The sequence below is a fragment of the Emydura macquarii genome, unplaced genomic scaffold (assembly GCF_026122565.2).
Source record: "Emydura macquarii macquarii isolate MOO-44397 ecotype Brisbane River unplaced genomic scaffold, CSIRO-AGI_Emac_v2 contig_366, whole genome shotgun sequence".
Taxonomy (NCBI): Eukaryota; Metazoa; Chordata; order Testudines; family Chelidae; genus Emydura; species Emydura macquarii.
The window spans coordinates 920,390-941,641 of NW_027130503.1; the positions used below are offsets into that span (position 1 = coordinate 920,390).

A 21,252-nucleotide genomic window follows, 5' to 3' on the forward strand; every position below is an offset into this window, starting at 1 on the left:
TTCCAGCACATCAGTGTGATTGAAGTCCCCCATGAGAACCAGATCCTGTGATCTGGAAACTTTCACTAGTTGTCTGAAGAAAGCCTCATCTACCTCATTCTCCTGGTCTGGTGGTCTGTAACAGTCGCCCACCATGACATCCCCCTGGTTGCTCTCGCCTCTAATCTTAACCCAGAGACTCTCAACAGGCTTTTCTCCAGTTTCACACTGGAGCTCTGGGCAGTCACATTGCTCTTGTAGACACAGTGCAACTCCTCCACCTTTTCTTCCCTGACATTTTTAGCCTTGGCACTGAGCCGCAGAAGGAAAGGGGAAGCAACCCACCCACAGAGTAACTTTGCCTCCTCGCCGGACCCGACTGACAAAATCAAAGCTGTAGGGGAAGATTTTCCAAAGCCTGTGGTTATATTGGGGTGCCTTCATTGCTGGGGTCTCGGACCTGAAAGGTCTTAGAGGGGTTGCACCCCTGTCAATGTTTGCAAGCTGGACACCCCAGAAACAGAGATGCTCTAAATCATTAGCCTTGCTCGCAAAGGTTGGCCCTATTGCCTAGCAGTTCCCGTAACAGCCTGCATCACGGGAAAGGCATTTGCTTCATTTCCAACCTGCTTCACTCATTAAATCATTTTTAATCGGTGCCAAAAGGAGGCGACTAAGTGACACCGAGGCGGAGTGCGCGGTTTCCTCACTGAGATCCAAGGGGAGGAGGAAGGGGTGCCTAGAGCCGGAGAGAATCTAATGCCTGTTTTTAATAGCAAAGGCAATATTAATATCTCGTACGCCTGTGAGCATTCGAGACGGGAATCTCTGCAGACAGCCTCCCAGCCGGCGCCGTAATAACCTACGTCACGTTTCCATAGAGACTCGGGGCCCTTTTCTCCAACAGCAAAATCATGACGGACACCTACCAGCTGCTGGGAGGTAGAACCCCGGTGTCATAGAAACGGGCTATGAATGTGCCTTAAACCCCCTCACCGCAGGGTGGTTTTGTTTCCCCCCCCCAGTCAAGTGCCTGCCCACACCAGGCATGCTCGATCCACAGCTCGGGAGACTGACGGCCCGTCTTTATCCCAGCAAACAGGTACAGCCCAGGCAAACGGCCAGCCCATGCTGGGATGATGAGAGCGGGGGCGGCTGGGAGGGGAGACAAAGATGCCTGATTGCTTTGGATGAACAGAAATTGCGTGGGGGGAAAGCCAGAGGATTTGCTGACTTCGGGGAGCACGGGTGGTTCTGGAGGGCTCTTCCATGTAAACAGAAAGAGATGGTCTCCTCATACCACGCCAGCGTGGGGGTGGAGGGCAGGCGGCAAGGGCTGGTGTGCTTTCATTTCCAGGGTGAAGAGGGTAGCGCGGCGGGAGGGGTTGGGAATGGGGCAGGTTGACAATTCATACAGCAGAGGAGTCAGACCCGAGAATCCAAATCCCCCCGAGAGGGGGCGGGAGGGGGGAGTTGTTGCAGTGGCTCTAAAGCAGGAGAGGGCAATGCAGATGACCCTGCCCAGATCCAAAGTCCTGAGGGACCCATTCCTGGATCCAGATCAGGGTGAGGGGAGGAAGGATGGGGAAGAAAAAAAATCCACAAGGCGCCTCGTCCTGGTGGTTCTCTCTCCTGGCCCCCCATCAAAGCAGCTTTCCCTCCCTCTGCCCACATTGGTTCCCCTCGCCCCCCAACCCTCCCACTCCACCCCTCACCCGGACTTCCTGCAGTGGCCCTCATTCTCTTCCCTCTGATGGGGCAGGAAGAGAAGCTTGGGGGGGGGGGGGGAAACGCACCAGATAGTCTCACCGGGCCTTTCAGGGGGTGGATGGGTAACGGCCACTCCACCCCACCCCCAGGACATTCAGTGTCGTCCTCCTCTCCCCACGGCAAAGCCTGCTCCAGGCATCGCGCTGAGCTACAGGGGCCAAGCTGCCCTGGCATGGCCCCCCTTCCTTACCAACTGCTCCCTGTTTCTCATGGGGGGGCCCAGCCCTTCAGAGGGCTGGTGAGGGGAGGAACCCCCTGCTCCCTCCCTCAGGCTGGGAGGCCGGAGAGGGTCACTGCCCCAGCCCCAGCAGACAGGGATGGTGAGGGGAGCAGAGGCGGCTGGGTGTGAAGGAGGGTAAATGTGGGGCTGGCTCAGAAGGAAGGTACCTGGGGAGGATGGGGCTGGCGGGCTGGAGAGGCACTTGGCCGGGGGTGATATGGAGCTGGATGGGCGGGTGGCAGGGGCGTGCTGGGAAGGGTGCAGGCCTGATGGGTGGGAGGGCACCAAGGGGTGCAGGGCTGAGGAGGCGCCAGCCGGACGGGAAAGATGCCGGGAAGAGGCCAGGCTGGGGGCTGGGCCTAGCGCCCCATCCCCAATGGTACCACGCAGGGAGCAGCAGAGCCCAGCTGCCCCGACTGGAAACAGCCCCAGCTAAGGAGGCGCTGCCTGGGTGCGGGGCAGAGTCTGGAGCCTGTAGGACGTGGAGGGGCACGACTGCTTCCAGCTGCCCCTCCCCTCCCCACAGCTGCTCCAGGTTCTTTGCCAGAACATGCCACAGAGGCACCTCACCCCCCGACCCCCTCCAGGGCTCATTCACCTCCATGTCCAGCCAGTTCTGCCGGGCAATGCAGGATGGGGGCAGCCCAGCCCCCCAACTGCTGCCCCTCTCATGCACTGGAGATGCACTAGCTGGAAGCTGCCTCCACGCTCAGGAGGTTGCAATTGTGACGGGTCTTTCCCCGCCGCCCACTCGGTGCCCTGGGGCGAGGTAAAGCCATTGCCCGGCCGTTAGCCAACACTCTCAGCACTGCCCGGGCACAAATAACCTCCCGTTTCCCTACAGCCCCGTCACTTTACCCCGCTCGTTAGCTCTCCGGGGGGGGGGATGTTGACACTGCATTGTAAACCTGGGTTTCCAGTCGCTGGACCGGGTCTCGCAGCCAGGCTAACGCAGCCAGACTGCGCTACGCAGCCCATCTCGCAGCATGGACACAACCCAAGCTGCAGACGTCAGGGCTTGGACCTGAGTCTTGGGCTCTGACCCTCTCCCCCAGCAGGGTCATTAGATGCAGGTCCTGAAGGCTTGCTGCCCTGAGCCAGACGGGTGTGTGTGTGGACAGCAGGGAGGCTTGATCCCACACCTGAGTCAGAGCCTGTACTTCATGGGCACGTCTACACAGCACACTGTCTCTAGCAGCCTCTTCCTGCTTTTCCCCCCCACTCCGTGTATCTTTCTTTGCCCGCAGCAATCTCTGGCTAACATTCATCCAAGGGGCTGCCCCATTAAGTCGTTGGGCTATGGATCAGGCCCCAAGTTCTTTCCCTCCCTCCTTTTAAATTGTCTGACAGCAACCCGGTACCAGACTGAACTCAGCACCATTCGGGCACAAAGCTACACATGTTCAAATCCCTGCCCCGTTCGCCCGTCCCGCCAGGAGACACACAGTTTAAAGGTTGTAAAAAATGCCCATGTATAAGAGTTAATGCACTATGGATCCTGTCTAACCTGCATGGGGACACACACTTCAAAAGAGCAGCATTCAGCCCTTTCCAAACGTTCCCCTTCGTAGCCTTGTACTAGTTGGTTGTGACCCTCCACTCCAGAGGTGGCTGCATTTCAGTGGGGCTCTGTGTGTATAATTTGTTCGGGGTATAAAGGTCCTGTGTTACCGGTGGGCTGGGAATTGGCAGGCTACAGCGTAGGTGGTTTGGGTCCCGTTTACATCACCTCCAGGACCAATAGGAACACTGAATAATGCATAGTCAGTCATGCAAGCTACAGGCTTCTGTGGGCACCATGGTCTCATCATAATCTTCATATTATCTGAGTGCCTCACACCCCCGAGCAGACCTTATCTTCACAACCCCCCGGGAGATAGGGGAGTATTAGTCCTCTTATACTGACGAGGAACAGAGACACAGGGTGATTAAGTGACTTGCACAAGGTCATAAGGGAAATGGGTGGCAGGGCACGGCAAGGGAGCAGACCTGGGGCTTGGGAGACACAGGTTATGTTCCCTACTCCCCCCACCACCCCCACTGCCCATGTGACCTTGGGCAAATCATCCAGTTACTCCATGCCTCAGTTTCCCAGCTGGAACATGTGGGGAATTTTCCATTTGTAATGGGAGGCTAATGCATGTTGTGAGGCTCAGAGCTGTAAGGTTTGAGGTCGTCAGTTCGGATGGCCACATCAGTACCTTAGATAGCTATGAACCAAACCCAGCCCTCCAGCCCGGTGCCCCATCCCTTCTTACCTCAATTCTTCACCACTAACACAGCATATAGCACCAACAAGGGCTGTCCCCTTCCAGGCAACATGCCCCATTCCTCTAACATCTGTTGGACAGAGCTCCCCCCGAAAGCCTAGGCTCTCTCTCTCTCCCCCCCGAGCGATGACTGGGCTGTGTGTTGCGTGTGTCGGGAAACAACAGTTGTTGATCTTTCCTTGTTTGGATTATTTGCTACTTCTTGACAAGCTTACACCAGGCCTCCCCTGGAAGAATCGGAGGAAATGCTAAAACCAGACACCAGGGCCCTGGCCTCCTAATAAGTGCTAGGTCACCTGCCTCTTTGCTAACAGCGGGGAGAAGTGAGTCCCTGTTCCCATTCCTTAGCATATATCCGGGTGGCCAAACTTACTGACCCTCAGAGCCGCATGCGATAATCATGAGACGTTCACGAGCCGCAAGACACGCACAGCTTTCATGCATGCATTTTAAAACAATATTAGCATCCTACTTACTGCTTCCCAGCTAGTTAGTGCTAAAGCCAGAGGCCTCGTGGGTCTCCATCCTGGGTCTTGGGGCTACTGCCCTGCTGTGGGGAGGCATCTGCCAGAGGTTGGGATTTCTGCGGGGAGGAGGGGGTCTTGGGGCTGCCACCTCATGGGAGGTGCCAGCCAGGGCTCAGGGCTTCTGCCCCACAGGAGGTACCTGCTGGGACTTCTGCCCTTGGGTATTCAGGGGGGTCTTGGGACTCCTGCCCCAAGACCCGTCAGGCAGTTCCAGGGGGGCAGAAGCCCCAACACCCCCTCCCCACTGCAGGGCAGAAGCCCTGAGATCCTACCCAGGCTGGTAGGTAGAGAATAGGAGAGGGACGTGGGGCCCTCCCCCCCCATGAGCTGCCCTTAGGGGTCAAATTGCCACATACAGCTCACAAGATGCAGTCTGGCCGCCCTTAGCATATATCTTAGCGTGGTCCCAGACTTAAGGATCAAGGGAGACAGAATGAAATGCTTTTCCTTGGGCCGGGCCACTCCCTCCCACATGGCAGGGACAGAGGGAATGGATCCCCATCCAGGGACCCGGGCTTCAAGGGTAACCTGCTACATCCTGTGCAGGGGAGGTATAATCCGTGACTAAACGCGTGGCCTCACCTCTAGGGCCCCCCTCCTGCCCAGACAGCATTGCAGGGGACTTCGCCCTCGCTGGTGGACTCTTTCCTCACTCCCAGCCAGCCTCTGCTCTCACTGGGTCTTCTGTGGCTCTGTCATGCACTCATTCAGTCCCCAGCTGGGGTTCAGCTCCAAACCACAAGGTTTTTCTTCCCTCCAGGGGGTCAATGCCAAACACGAGGCCTTTGCCTCTCTCGGGCTCAGCTTCAATTCTTCCCCCTTGCCCAAGCGCTGACCCCTTCCCCCAGGTTTCTTCTCCCTGCACATAAACTGACCTTCCACTCTCAGGGGCTTCTATTGCAGACCCCGCTCTTCGCAGACCCTAGCTCCAGGCTTCACCCCACCACAGGCGCTAACCCTGCCCCCGGAGCTGTGCTTCCTGGCCATAGGCAAGTCTAGGGACTATACCTGCCTCCAGGAACTCCCCAGAGACTTGACCCCTCAGCATCTTACACAGCCTCACTCCACCTTGCCTAGCCAGGAAGCAATGATTTAATCACCTCCCAGCTGCAGGGCATAACCATTTCGGGTCACTCCCTTGCATTTCAGGTGCTGGCTGTGAAGCCCCATCACAGGGACCTTAAAGCAGCCACTAGAGATGAAAATGTCCTAATGGGTCATCCAGAGCTGGGGAAGGGGGAGGCGGTGTTTCAGTCTTCCTCTGCACACAAACTAGATCGCAGGGACTTGTGACCCCAGAATCCGTTGCAGTTTTAATTTATTCATGTGCATATTTTGTCCCTCCAGAATGAAGTCCTTGCAAATGATGCTGTTATGGGGTTGGGGGTGTGCTTTGTAGAGGCGGGTGCTGCCGTGAGGGGCTGGGGGGGTGCGGCTGGGTGTTGGGACACCCCGTGGGAAGGGGGCTGCCAAGTGGACCGGGAGCGAGAATGGAGGCGTTTGGCGCTGCTGGGAAGGGGAACCTGGACAGGAGAGGGCTGGATCGTGTATGGTGAGGGGTGGGGGCTGCAGGGGGAACGGAGGAGCTGGCTGTGATTGCAGGGGGCAGTGGATAACGGGTGCCAGGGAGGGGGTGTGACTGGTTTGGAGGGTGTGGGAGCTGCCACACTTCTCACCTCAACCCTGATGACCGTGCTGCTCCATGGTGGCATGCAGCTGACAGAGCGCTGTGAGATGGGCTACGCTGCGTGGAGGGGGATGAAATGATCCCAGGACTCCTGCCCCTGTTGGGAGTTTAGCCGGGCAGCCTGAGTGGGTATTTTATCCCCATGTAGACATGCCCCCAGAGCATGTGGTTCATTCGGGGGCAGTACGGGATACACCCCTAAAGACAGGCGGCTGTAGGTTGTTGTTTTGTATCCCTTTATCGTGCCCCTCCCCTTATCCATCTCTTCTCTAAACTAACCCATCCCAATCTTTTCAGCAGCCTCTCCTCATAGAGAAGCCTCTATCCACCCATCTCTGAACCCCCTTTCCTTCGGCTGTGCGATGGGGTGACCAGAAATAAGCCCAGGGGAGGGAGAGCCGTCGAGCCCACGTTATTAGTGGCTGTCAAAGCCGTCTCATGCAGTGAATTCCTTGCTAACCCAGTAGCAGTTAACAGAAAGTCAACTGAAAAACCAGCCACCCAGGCTTTCGAACTCTAGGGCAAAAATAAAGAGTTTGTTGCATGCTTTAACTGAAGGCCCGGTTGTGTTGTGAGGCCCTTCCCCAGGGCTGGGTGTTTGGGGTCAGGACCAGCAAGCTCCTCTCCTGCCCCAGTGTCACCCAGCTCTTGAGGGGCAGACAAGGCTTCTTATCCTGTCTGGTGGGCCCTGATTGGCTACTCCCCCTTCCAGCCTTTCTAGCCCCTGGAGGACCAAGCCTTGTTGGTTCTGACTGCACCAGGCTCTGAGTGGCTTCTCTAGGCAGTGCTCAGAGATCTAAACTCACTGCCCCTCTTCCGAAGGTGACACTCTTCCTTTGGGCAGGGGCATCAGGGGGCAGAGAAGGCCTGCTACACCCTGTCACAATGGCATACAGGCTGAAGGGGATAGAAGTTACAGCTGAACTTGAGCTGGTATCAAAATGCAGGGCAGGGGTCAGAGTTAAGGCCACTCCCTTAACTTTTGGCCTGGTGTTGAAACTGGCAGCCTCACTCCACTGCTCTCCACTCAGTGTCTGTTCAACTATATGTCAGAGGCCCTCTACTGCTAAGCACTAAAGGAGATTCTCTTTTAGCTCCGATGGTAGAAAGCCTGTGTTTTCAACAAAGGAGGAGCTGAGTTCTCCTCCCATGAATTTTTGCTTTGCCTGTGGCATCCTCCAGGATGGATGTGGGACAATATCTCCAATGAGCATAGCAGCTACCAGGTTCTTAAGGCAGTAGTTATGACAGCAGCATATTGACATGAGAATTGGAGATGTTATGGCCTATTGTGTCAATAATGTAGGTTTTATTGACATACCGCAGTATTATTGCTCCAGGGAAGCAGTTACGTTCTGTCTGCGCAAGTGCCTGACTTCCACAAAAGTCAATCAATATGACTGATGCGATTGACCATTGCAATTTCTTTGTTTAAAAAACAACCCCTTCCCCCCCCAATAACTCTGACACAGTGTTTTAAAAAATACCATGAAAAAGTATTCTAATATGAATGCACAGATTAGAAAGGTCCCTCCCACTGCGTCCTGGCCAGTCAAAACCAGGGAATGCAAAAATAATCCTTTAAAAATAATGAATTAATGATCGTTGACCATTGCAATTTCCTCATCCAAAGCACCATTGCGGTCAGCTGAAAGACGCCCATTGACTCCGTTGGGTTTTGGATCTGGCCCCAGGAAACTTCAGGAAAGATCTTGTCTTCGTTTGGTCAAGGCAGGTTTTAGGCCGGTTCTACCTTGATTGGACTCAGTCCATTCACAGTTTGTGAACATCCCTGGGAACTCCCCAATGACTGATTTTGGAGCTGTAATAGGCATTTCTTTGTTAAATGGAGGTTTAAACCTAGTGGCTTTCCAGGGACCTGTGGGCTGCACCAGCAGAAATTAGGTAAACAACAATTATTCAGCAGCAGTTTCATTAAAATCTAGAAGGGACTGACACAAAATTGAAAATCTTGCCAATTTATAAAACCCTCAGTGCCCCAGGCAACCTCCCCAGCAAACTCCATCTCACATCCATCCCCTCTCCAGCCTGATACATTATCTAGCTGCCAGTGGTTCAAAAAACCTGCTCCTCTGGCATGTCTGCCACCTAGACCAGCCTTTTTCAATAGCATCACCTCACTGACACCCCAGATATGTTTCAGTTCGTATCAGACAACACCTCTCCTCCTTTAACCTTATATTTTCTCTCCCTGAACTATTATTTATTGTCGAACTTTATGTGGGATAGATTTTTTAAAATATTTTATTTTAATCCCCACTAGCATAGGTGTGTCACCCTCTACTGGATGAGTCTCTTACTGTCTCTTGCTTAGCTAGAGTCCTCCTTTATCTCAGGCTGTAAATCTTCATGCTTTTTAACTACGAAGGTTCAGGGTTCAATCCTTGCAGAGAATCCAACCAGCCCACATCACTGCGTGTGGGTGCTATATTACAGCATGTTCTGAAGCAATCTAACAGTTGGATTTATTGACCAAGTTCCTATTATTTACTAGAGCAAATAGCCCAACTGTTGTCAAGCGTGACGGCTATTTCTGCCCAGTGGCATTGAGATGCAATGGTAGAAGGGCATACCTGTCTTTCACTGCTTCTGATCTAGTCTGGCTCAGTAATGATCATAGAATCGTAGGACTGGAAGGGACCACGTGAGGTCTTCTAGTCCAGTCCCCTGCACTCAAGGCAGGACTAAGTATTATCCAGACCATCCCTGACAGGTGTTTGTCTAACCTGCTCTTAAAAACCTCCAGTGATGGAGATTCCACAAACTCCCTAGATAATTTATTCCAGTGCTTAACCACCCTGATAGTTGGGAAGCTTTTCCTAATGTCCAACCTAAACCGTCCTTGCTGCAGTCTAAGCCCATTGCTTCTTGTCCTGTCCTCAGAGGCTAAGGAGAACAATTTTTCTCCCTTTTCCTTGTAACAATCTTTTATGTACTTGAAAACTGTTCTCATGTACCCGCTCAGTCTTCCCTTCTCCAGATTAAACAAACCCAGTGTTTTCACTCTTCCCTCACAGGCCATGCTTTCTAGACCTTTAATAAATTTTGTGGTTCTTCTCTGGACTTTCCCCAATTTGTCCACATCTTTCCTGAAATGTGGCACCCAGAACTGGACAGAATAGCCCTGTTGAAGCTAGTAATCAGTGTGGAGTAGAGCGGAAGAATTACTTCTCATGTCTCGCTTACAACCCTCCTGCTAGGTCATCCCAGACTGATGTTTGCCTTTTTTCCAGCAGTGTTACACTGTTGACTCGTATTTAGTTTGTGATCCACAATGATCCCCAGATCCCTTCTGCAGGACTCCTTCCTAGACAGTCATTTCCCATTTTGCATGGGTGTGACCAATTGTTCCTTCCGAAGTGGAGCACTTTGCACTTGTCCTTATTGAATTTCATCCTGTTTACTTCCGACCATTACTCCAGTTTGTCCAGACCATTCTGAATTTTAATCCTGTCCTCCAAAGCATTTGCAACCCCTCCCAGCTTGGCATTGTCTGCACACTTTATAAATCATAAACGGGTATCCTTTGATGACTGTGAAATGAATTAGGGATTCAGTCCAGTTCAGTGTCCACCCAAACCAATGCAGCTACCACTAACGGGAGCTCCCTGTGTAGAAGCCTAGACAGGCAGAGAAAAGAGTGGGCATGAACTCTCAACTAATTCTCACCCTTCAAAGAGGCCCCTCCAGGTCAGGTTTGAAGTGCAAGAGCGCTCCAGATTCTTGTGCCAGGCTGCGGAGAAGCAGTGATCTCCAACTCAGTCAGTCCAGCACATTTCAACAGTCCTAAATTAATTTCACCTGCTTGGCTAGATTCTCTGCCATGTTAGGGTCCCTTTACACTGCTCTGGAGAGCTAAAGCAGTGGACCCGGTGAATGGAAAAGATCCCTGGTGTAATGAGATTTCCCAGCTGGAAAGGGCCAGAATAATGGCTCTACCCTTCTCGCTGTGCCCGACACAGGGGACTTGGGAAAGGCAGGGGTGGCCTGACTGCTGCTGGGCTCCGGCTATTCGGAGCTGCCGATTAGACAATAGGCAGTCGAGTGTAGTTAAAGCAGTTCTGAGGTTGCTCTAATTTGCCTCTGACTGGACCCAGGACTGGGAAAGCGCAAAGGTGATTGTAACCAGACATCTGCCTCCCCGCCCGGGATGGCTCCCCAGAACTTTGCCTCAGTTTCCCTTTCTCCCAGCACCCCTTAAATTAACTCCCCCAATGCAGAGTCTTTAAAAACACACCCCTTCTGGGTCTAATTTAGTTATATACATTCATAACACTCAGTCCTAGGTCCAGTGACTATCCAAGCCAACTTTTCCCCTGAGCCACTCCCTGCCCTACCTGGCTGGAGTCATTTGGCCCCTGAAATCCCAGACTCTTCTGCAACCTTCCTCTCTCTGCAGCCTGCAGGAACTTTCTAACCTCCTTTTCCTCTGGCTCTTTATAGAGAGGCCCTTAACGAGGCACTGATGGACTGGACCTGTTCCCTCTTAAAGGGCCTGACCACCCTCCAACAGTGAATTAACGCCATCTTTATTCTGCACCTCATACCCATGCAGAACACAATGTGATCATAACAAAGACCCAGGATCCCCTTTAGTTAAGTAGAGCTCCTACTGTATTAAGGATGGATCCAGGATCTGCAGGGTTAAAGGCCATTATGTACTTTAAAATAGCATTTTGTTCCTGCAGACCCGAAGGTGGGATTTTTGGGGGGCTAAAATAATTTCTTATGGGTGACCAAATTCAACTCTTTTCAGGCTAGGGTGTTCCTAACTCTGCAGGGAACAAGATGGGTAAAGAACGGGAAGCAAGAAGCAGAATATTGCAGGAAGATGTTTCAGCGTTTTATTATATAAATCTACAAAAGGCTCTTTTCTAAGAACAGACTTTGCTAGAATGGCAAACAAAATGTGGCATTAATATACTGACAGATTCTTGCGACTGACACAGTGTGTGTGAGTCAGTACCTCCAACATGACACATGAGAAATAAACAAGCAGATACAGTCAGAAATAGGTCAAGTTATTTCACCATACAAAGACCTTTGGCTTCAAACCCAACGTAGTGAATACCGTGACCTGTAATGACTCCATACGTTCACCTTTTGTACAATACCATGTGAATTAATAAGATCTATAGTAAAAATAAATCTGTGAGGCAGCTTTGTCAGAGTCAAATGTAAAATTTTCTAAGAAAATGATATAGTAGTTGAATTCTGTTTAGGTTTCACAGACACAACACACACCAGCTCATACACGTGACTCTGCCCCAGGAGAGAAAGACCATCCGTCCTTTCAAGGAGAGATGATTCTATAAACCAGGGTGCTACACATAAATGCTCCAATCTGCTAGGAGCAACCAGTGAAAAAAAACTGGTACACGAGATCCTCTCCTGCATTCTCCAGAAGGTCAGCTGAAAAACATGCCAGGGCCAAAAGTTGCCAGGGCTCGGACAGCGAAATTTATTAAACAAAGTGAAAATAAATGTTCGGGGAAAGAAAATGCCAAAAGAAAAGGCCAGTGGGCATTAGAGGCCCCTAAAAAAGCCTTTGCACGGAGCACTGCAAAACAGTGGGTATTTTTACCCCTGTGGTCTACCTAGATGCAGGCTTCCTGTGGCATCTCTGACTCTGGTCCCCTGGCATCTTTGCTCACTGATGACTGAAGTATGCATAAGATCTCATCAGTTCAGTCAAATGTACCAAAATATTGCAGAATTTGGTTATCAAGATTGATATCATTCCTCAACAGACACAAAAACACACACATACACTCACACATGCACATGGGACGGGTAGCTTTGGAAGAAATAAGAACTGACCCGACCCTTCACCCAACACATGAACCAAAACTTTCCTGAAGTTCAAAAGGGTTTGGTTAATTTCACTCACGCTATTGTTGTTCACACACGGTTACACTTCCTGGTTCTGGCTGGAAACAAAAGCACCAAAGTAGCACAAGAAACCCCGTTCTTGTGGTAATTCTGGCCCACCCAGAAGCAGGAAGTGCCTATTATCTCACGTGAGCGTCTGTCCTTGTGAGATGACGGCCCAGTTGTGCAGGCTCCAGCTGTTCAGACAAGCATCTCGTTTCAGGGAAGCTTCTCTGAACCTCCAAAGCTATTGAGGTTTGACCCAGGCTACCTGCATGAAACGAAGCTACCCACGGTCAGGTCCAATGAGTTACAGCTTTCATAACAAGGAGGGTTCGCGGCCCGCTTGGCTCTGCCGCTTTTGGCAAATTGAATCAGAACAGGATTTTAGTTCACAACCAATGACTGATTCTTTCCTCCAGTTCCCCATCAGCCTCCAATTCCCTGGGGGCAGTTTCATCTAAATCATCAGGGAGTGGGGCTCAGCTCCAGCACAATTCCAGCATCCCCGCTGTCCCCAAAGTCCAAGGACCGGCTTGTTCCTTCATGACCGCTTTTGCCTTTCCTTCCACACGGCGCTTGCTGTGTTGATCTTGGCCCCGCTTTGACTGGCTCAGCTGCTGCCACTTTTTCTGCTCAGCTGAGCTCTTCATCTCCTCCTCGCTGTGTCTTACAAGCAGAATTTTCATCCCATCGCCTCTTTTCCTGGCGTTTCTGGGGGCGCTGAGCTCTCCCGTCAGCATTTCAGCGGTGGTCGGTTCTTCCCCGTGGGAACAGCGGCGCCCAGCCGTCCAGAAAGAGGCTCAGCAAGCGTAGCAAGCAGCAATCCCTAAAAATGACAACAATCAGGATTAAGCGGAGGGTGCAGGGTGGCGTGGGGGGGAGGGGAGGGGAGGGGAAGGAATACTTTCAGTGCGCGGCCACGGGGCCAGATCCAGGGCTTTAGGACCCTGAAGGGTGGGAGGGTCCCGGAGCTCAGGCTCCAGCTCCAGCCTGGAAATCTACACAGCAATGAAAGAGCTCGAGCCCCAGGGCCGGCCGCGGGTTTTTCTCTGCTGTGTAGACAGACTCCAGGCGGCCTGGGTCAGACGTGACCACAAGCCGCTTGCTGGCCTGACTGGCGTGAGAAGACCAGGCTGTGATGCCCCCTCCCGCTATCAGGAATAAACCCTTCCGGAGACATCAGACACGTAGGGAGACTCCAAAAGGCCTGGCCAAGTGCTAATTACCTGGCCTGGGTGTTTCTCTCAGCACTGCAGATGGAGGCCCAGGGTGGCTTTGAATTCTGACATCTGTCCCCCCCTCGCTGAATCCTTGGAATTCAAGCCTCTTTTCTTCCGAGCAGCATGAAGCAAATTCTTCTCGGAGGAGGGTCTGAGTGAGTCACTGGAACAAAGGGAGGAGAATACATGTGAGACGGAGCCAGCTAATACTCTGCCTTCCATGCCCACAGACCCCCGCTCGCTAGTACAAAGATCCCCCTGTGCACAGGCATCTGGTCCCCGCCAAGCAAACGTGTGTCAGCAGCCAGGAAGGAATCCCTGCTCTCTGCTGCAGACACCAGCCCAGACCGGGGCAAAGTCCCCAGAGCAGAGACTTGACTCAGTTCACTCCCTGGGCATGCCCGTTACCCTATCCAGGGCTTGAACCTGGAACCTGATAGTCTGTAGGCACTAACTTATTCAGCTGTGCCAACGTGGGAACCGATAGGCTCCTTCGTTAGTAGGAGGAGTAATCATGCCAGGTTTCAGTGTCCCCCTCCACTCCCTCCAGGACATTCATTAGCCCACGTTTTAATGGATTGCACTATTTCCTGATCGTCATCTTAAATTTCCCTCGGCTCAATCCGCTCCCGTTGCTCCAAGCTACTCTACCCCCCAGGGGCGTGTTAAGCAGTCGCCGTCCCTCTCACTGGCTTTACACTCTTCAGTGTCACACCGAAGTTTAGGTGCAACTCCCCTGATTTCAGAGTTGTGGGACCCGCTCACCCAGTTGCGGGAGGGGGAGTCAGGAAGTTGTCTTACCTTCAGCCTCTGGGGAGGAGTCACGCCCAAAGGGTTTCAGAGCCACCTGAGCCCCGGCTTGCAGCTGCTGGGTGCCGGCGCCAATAGGAGTCCCAGGGAAATCCCAGCTACGCCTGGTAGTTTCTCTCATGTGCTGGTGCTGCCTGTTAAACCAGGTGATGGATGCCGTGCAGTTGCGGCCGTCGATGGTGTGGAGCGCTGTTGCTAGCACACCCTAGTTAAAGCCTTCCTCGGCGCCTTAGCTGGGGCTGTTGTACAGATCGAGAAAGGTGAAGGTCCCAACGTCCTGTCTCAAAGCCCCATCTCCATGCTTCAGTCCAAATGCAGCCAGTTCTGGTCTTTGATATTTAATGAGGAAAAATAGCACAGAGCCCAGTTCCAGCTCCATCGAGTACCAACTTGCAAAATGAAGGGGCTGGTTAGAAAGTCCATTGGTTCTAGACATAGTTCAGCTGTCCAACTCCCCATACCAAGGGCGTCAGACCTTCCAAAAGCAACATGCATCCAGATCTGCCATCCAGTATTCTTCTTTGCAAGCAGGGTCTGGGACACCCAGACATACCGCCTCTTAACTTTGGTTTGGCTTTCCTGTAGCAAAGTCCCAGAGAAGCGGGTTGCTGATGTCCAACTGTGTTGGCATCTCCAACAGAGGGCCCTTGCTTTGCTCCTTGGAGGAGATTTGCTCTGAATTCAGAGTGTTTGTTTGATTTTTTTTTTTTTTTTTAAAGGAATTTACCCCTGTACAACATTGGTGCCTTGTCTGATCTCCCCTCCCCCAAAGTAGAAAGATCTCTGGCTCACCCCCTATTAATCTGACTGACCCTGAATCTCAGATCGAGAAGACTAACGCAGCAAGGGAGAAAGGTTGATCTGTGGCCAGGCTGGTGGTGAAATAGCAGCGTGCTGAATTGCTACCTGGAGGGGGGTTTGGACCTCCCTCCCCAGGGTAGCAACAGACCCAGGATAAAATTCCCCTAGTTGCTGCAATGGCCTGTGGGCACGGGTCATCCATGGGGAGAGCGGGGGCTGAGAAAGGGAGAGAACCATTGGGAGCCTCTTGGGAGGAAAAATGAGAGCAGGCGCGGGGCAAGATACAACGTCAGGCGGCAAAATTGATCCAACCCCATTAAAGTTGCCATTTGCTGGAGTCCTCGGTTCTCTTCTAAACTACTATGAACTTTAAAAATGTTTCCGCCCTGAACCTTTGGTGGGAGGTCATGAGGGTAGCAGAAACCAGTGGATTTCTCTTGGGCTGGTAAGGCAGAGATGTTCCACTCAGGAAGGGGACCCCTCCCCAGAAGATATCAGAGACGGGTGGGTGGGAGGGAAGCCTTGCTCAATAGCTGCACCTGTTTCAAGTCCTTGAAAGGCGCCAGCACAAGGTGGCTACCTCTGCAGTGGGGAACTGTCTAGCTTCCTTCCAGGGGTACCATAAAACTCTCCACCCCACAGTGATTAAAAGAGTATCCTCAGACTTGCACCGCCCCCGTCGGGTGAGGTGGGCAGCTACGTTCCCAATTGGCCCATCCGCAAACAAAGTTCATTCCTCTGCCGAGGGCCAATGGCCTGAGTAAAGCCCATAACTGGTCACGGCCAGAACCTCTCGCTGAGGAGAAGCTTCCTAAATCCCTTTGTACAACACAAGCCCATCGTAGTGGTACGAGCTCATATCACCGTAGCTGGTGGGCTCGGGGCCGCGGGCTGCGTCTCGTCGCTGGCGATGGGACTAGCTGTGGTGGAGGGTGTCAGGCTCTCAGCCGAGTCCCCCGGCTGATGCTCTGGGGTTCTCTGGGGGGTCGGCTCTTCCGACTGGTCGAAGTCGCTTAGGACTTCCTTCCCCCTCTGGATCAACTGCTCTAAGGTCTTGGGGAAGGGGTGACTGAGGAAGCGCTTGAATTTGGGCCGGAGGGTGCCTACCACGTACTGGATAATCTCCTCCTCCTCTGCATCGACATAGAGTGTCTGATACAGGTCTCGCTTACGCCAGAGGAACTCATCCAGGGGCTCCCCCTGCTTCTGGGGCAGATCCAGCTCCCGTTTGATGGCGTCCCTGGTCAAGGTGCCCTCACTGTATTGCAGGAACTCCTTCTTGAACTCCACCCAGTTCTTGACTGAGTCCTGCTTGTACTCCCACCACTTTTTAGCTGGGCCGTTCATGTGGTTTTGGATCTGAGACAGCCAGTACTCCTCAGTCCCTCCCACCTGCTTCAAATATTCCTCCAAGTGGCTCAGGAACTCCCGGGGGTCCTCAAAGACCTGGGTCTCTACCGGGGAGGGCGGAGCATCCTCCGGGGAAGTGATCCACTGGTAGGCGTCATGAGGCTGGGAGATGCTGGTTATCTCCCCAGGAGAGGGAGTCAGTGCATACATCTGGCTCATGTCCAGGGCATAATCGTAAATCTCCCCCTCCTGGGCCCTGGTGCCTGGGCCGCCCACCCCGACGGAGACAGTCTGCCTGGCGTGCTCCGGGGGGCCATATTTGCCCCCCATGGACTCCAGCCGGTCTGCCCATCTCTCCAGGCGGAAAAACACCTCCCTCCAGACATTCATCTCCCTCTTAACCCACCTTTCCAGGTGGGCGATTGTCTCCTGGCATCTGGCCAGGCAGGCCTTGATGGACTTTTTCCATCTCTGGTTGTCCGTGGATGGCACATGGTCCTCCAGGTTATTCTCTAGCTTGCCCACTGATTTCTGCAAACCTTTCAGCTCCCGCTCCACCTGCTTGGAGACCTCTGAGAGGAGGTGCCGGTGGGTCCTCCTGACATGTTCCAGCATCTCTGCCCTGCACTTCCCTATCTGCAGGATCACGTTGGGCTTATTCGCTACTCCGCGGTGCCCCTGGAGGGCATGGACGCTCCCGTTGGTGATATTATCCAACTGCATGGTGCCTATGGCGTGAGCAGGCTAACACAAGCAGCAGTACAATAGAGCTAAAGTTTAAACCCTAGTTTGTTACCCCCTGCTTTTAATTTAGTGCCACTCCCGCTCTGCTTCTAGCTGCTCTCCTGAAAGGCACACACCGCCCTCTCTTGCCTCCCCGCGCACTTCTCAGACAAACACAACCGAGTCAGATATCACCCCAAGGAGAACTGTCCGGTCCCCTCTGCTGCCGGCGGGAGTCGGTGGCAAATGCCTGCAAGCTGTGCCCAGTGCGCTGGTCTCACGTGCCTGGGGCGATGCCGTCACAGCGGTGAGGGTCTGGGAAAGAGAAGGAGTCCTGGCCTAGGATCTCCCACCGCGTCCGGTGTCTGCCAGTCCTCGTCCGGAGCGCGGGATCTTGATCCACCCAGAGTTCCCTCTGCACACACACACACACACAGAGCTAGAAGCTGCTGCTCGTATCTCAGTGATTTCTCCTTTGCCTTCCAATCTCCGGCTAACTTCGAGTGCCAAGAGCCGAGAGAAAGCTGCACAGAGCTCTTTCGATTCCCTGTCGGAACTGCCAGGTTCTCAGGCATTTCCTTGCACTTATACCTCGCCCAGCTCAACATGTGGGCGGCCCCCTGCCTCTGCCTCCACTCGCAGCTCCGCGCTCATTGGAGGAGAGCAGGCCCGGTGTCTGTGGCAACCCAAATCTTGGCAGCACTTCCCTTGTTTCCCGCCCCCTCGCGCACACCCCCAGCCTCGACGCGAGCAGCCCTTGAAAGGTTCTGGAGACAGTTGGATGGATGGATGAGTAATCCCACCTTCTGCCTTTCAACTCGCGGAAAGCACTTATTCATCGCACAACTATTTACTCAGCAAAGTCCTCATTAGCATGCTCCCCTCGGCAGCGCTCACAGAGGGGGGACAGCATATGAATTCAGTGTGTCACTCCGAGCCGGCCGCCCCCAGCCCCTGGTACACCCCCGTGCATGCACACACACACACACACACACACACACACACACCCCTGGCAATTGTCGAAAATGGTTATAATTCAGCAGAAAAGGGAAGGGGGAGGCAGTGGAGCGGGGAGAGCCGCTCTAATGCAAATGAAAACACTTTGGAGTTTGGTAGATGGGACTTGCTCCAGTAGTTTAATGACCCCCAGCCGGCCACTAGCCTGGGGATGGTTGTGCTGGCGAGGGGAGGGGATGCGCGGGGGGAGGAGGAGGAGGGGGAGAATCTCATCCAGGTTTTCCACCAAATTAAATCCGCCTATCAAAAGCATGTTCCTTACTAATCTTGAATCAGATGCTTTAATTGCTCCGCCAGCCCACGGACACAGATGAAGCTGCATTTGTTCCTGGCAAGGCAGGAAAGCCAACCATAAAAGGAGACCAAGGCCTTATATAACCAACGGTTAAAGGATTCCCTTCTAGAGAGAGTTCCCTTCCGGAACTGCCGTCATAAGGACGGGGGTGCGGTGGGATGGGTGCGTGTGTGTTCTCCTTCCAGGGAGGAGGGATCTGTCTGGGGGAAGCTTAGTCAGAGGGTTTGGAGCGTTATGTAATAAGGTGGCTCATCCCGGTCCCCAATGGGTGTCTCCCCTACGCGCCGGGCAGCAGGCAGCGTGCCAGCCAGGCCAAGGAAGTGTCCGCTTTAGGCTCTTTGCCAAGCACTTCCGATCGTGACTAGCGCTGGGCGCAGTGACACGGGAGTTGACAGGCTGGTGACCTCCGGCGCTCCCACAAGAGCCGTGGGGGCAGCATGCAGACGGCGCCACAGTGGCCGAGATCGAGGCGGGCAACTCCCAGCTGGTGCCCAAGACTCCCTCCTCTCCTGTCAGGCTGTGATGTGACATGCCATGGATCTAGGGGGCTTCTCCTCCTCCCTGGATCCCAGAATAGCCGATGTCTAGCTGCCAGCAATCACCAGCCGCCCTCTGGGCCCCTCCAACCACGGGACTAATAGCCCAGGGTCCCTGCCTTAAACCTCCCCTGCCAGTAAGGGGATGGTCTCAAGGATTTCATGGAGCCATAGAAGTTAGAGAAGGACTTTTCCTTCTCTAGGGAAGGAAATACCTTTTAGGGCATCAAGCAGTCCCCCATTGGCAACGCCGCATGGTTCCCTAGAGGACAGCCTCAGCGGCTCCGTCCTGCGTGGTGATTTCAGTGAGTGCATCGGGTTACGGACCCGCTTCTGAAGTGCTTTGCTGTGCACACTCAGTCACCACAAGTGTGCAGGGGAATTGGGGGACTGCTTGCACGACTGCAGCAACGGAGCACACGCTTTGCACACCTGATTGGACACCTGCCCCTGGGCAACGCTTCCCCCTCTCCCAAAGACGACCAGCTCCATCCATGCTGTATCCCACCGAACGCTGGAGTTACAGGAGGGACGAGTTCAGCCCACTCGGTCAATAACAGCTCAAGTCTCATCCCGCCGGCAAACCCTGCACCCAAAGCTGCTGTCGCCGGGAGGCCCAGTGGGGGCCGGGTGGCACCGTTTGGTGCTTTGGAGTCAGTTTGTGTCGTTTCAGTTCCGCTTTCCACAATGTGTTGGTTCCTTCCCAAGCCGCTTGGCTTTCTAGGGGGATGGGGAGGGGGGTTCCTTCTGGGCTTCCTAGGGAATGTCTGGCTGATGGAAAATACCATGACAACTGTTTTCATGGTAGTGCTAATTAAAGGCAGCAAAGGAGGACGGAGGGGAGCCGGAAGAGAAGGCAGGGCGGGGGGGGGGAGAAGAACTGGCACAGAGAGACACAGAGGAATGGGTACATTTGGAGAGACAGACAGAGACTGGCACAGACAGATGGACACTGGATGCTGGAAGCCCCGGAAAGGGACAAACAAGAAGAGTGGGGCCAGGAGGATCACAGGGACAGGAGACTTTGAGGCCTAGTTTTTATCATTGCCACTGTTTATCGCCGGCCGTCAGGGGGCTCAGTTCCATCTAGACATGTGCAGCGTCAGCTGCCCTGCCCCGAGGCGCTGACAACGGAACGAGCCACGCGGTGCCCTAACACACCCAGGCTGATTGGGGGTAACCGTGGATAAAAAGCTGGATATGAGTCAGCAGTGTGCCCTGGTTGCCAAGAAGGCTAGCAGCATATTGGGCTGCATTAGGAGGGGCATTGCCAGCAGATCGAGGGAAGTGATTATTCCCCTCTATTTGGCATTGGTGAGGCCACATTTGGAGTATTGTGTCCAGTTTTGGGCCCCCCACTACAAAAAGGATGTGGACAAATTGGAGAGAGTGCAGCGGAGGGCAACAAAAATGATGAGGGGGCTGGAGCACAGGACTTATGAGGAGAGGCTGAGGGAACTGGGCTTGTTTAGTCTGCAGAAGAGAAGAGTGAGGGTTTGATAGCAGCCTTTAAGTACCTGAAATGGGGTTCCAGGGAGGATGGCGCTAGGCTGTTCTCGGTGGTGGCAGATGACAGAACAAGGAGCAACGGTCTGAAGTTGCAGGGGGGGAGGTCTAGGTTGCACATTAGGAAAAAGTTTTCCCCTAGGAGGGTGGTGAAGCACTGGAATGGGTTACCTGGGGAAGTGGTAGAATCTCCATCCTTAGAGGTTTTTAAGCTGAGGCTTGACAAAGCCCTGGTTGGGATGATATAGCTGAGGTTAGTCCTGCTTTGAGCAGGGGGTTGGACTAGATGACCTCCTGAGGTCCCTTCCAACTCTAATATTCTATGATTCTATGATCGGATGGGGCCACGAGCCGGGGAGAGGATGGCAAGCTGGAGAGCAGACCAGAAGAGGAGGTGAGGAGCTCCCATTCTCCCAGCCACCCGTGCAGCCGAACCAGCCCTAGCAACCATGGCAAAGGGAGAAAGGAAAACCAGGGAGGGCAGTGAGCGGCCTGCTCTGGGGAGGGGAGGGGAGAAGAGAAAAAGGAAGAAAGAAAGAAAGAGGGATGGAGAGAGGGATGGAGAGAGGAAAAGAAAGATAAATAGTAAGGGCATGCTTCATATCTCAGTGACAGTGGTGTAAACTGGAATTTATTCCCCTGATGT

The 21,252-nt window shown here is 53.5% G+C and overlaps 1 protein-coding gene and 2 long non-coding RNA genes across 3 annotated transcripts in view; 1 reads left to right on the forward strand and 2 right to left on the reverse strand.

Moving 5' to 3' along the window:
* Window positions 1-1,001: 1,001 nt before the first annotated feature.
* The window catches only part of LOC137141161 (uncharacterized), a 37,431-nt gene continuing 17,180 nt past the window's right edge, over window positions 1,002-21,252 (forward strand). The window contains exon 1 of the long non-coding RNA XR_010916558.1: window positions 1,002-1,081. This is a non-coding gene — a long non-coding RNA (uncharacterized lncRNA). The remainder of the gene's footprint in view (window positions 1,082-21,252) is intronic.
* LOC137141136 (uncharacterized) lies at window positions 6,637-7,879 on the reverse strand. Its single transcript, XR_010916544.1, has 2 exons — window positions 7,775-7,879; window positions 6,637-6,969 (listed from the first exon to the last, which is right to left on the reverse strand). It is a non-coding gene; the product is annotated as an uncharacterized lncRNA (long non-coding RNA).
* ARC (activity regulated cytoskeleton associated protein) lies at window positions 16,003-17,752 on the reverse strand. The gene has a single exon (XM_067529987.1). It carries the CDS (start codon window positions 17,250-17,252, stop codon window positions 16,035-16,037), a length of 1,218 nt encoding a protein of 405 aa, XP_067386088.1. The 5' UTR covers window positions 17,253-17,752; the 3' UTR covers window positions 16,003-16,034.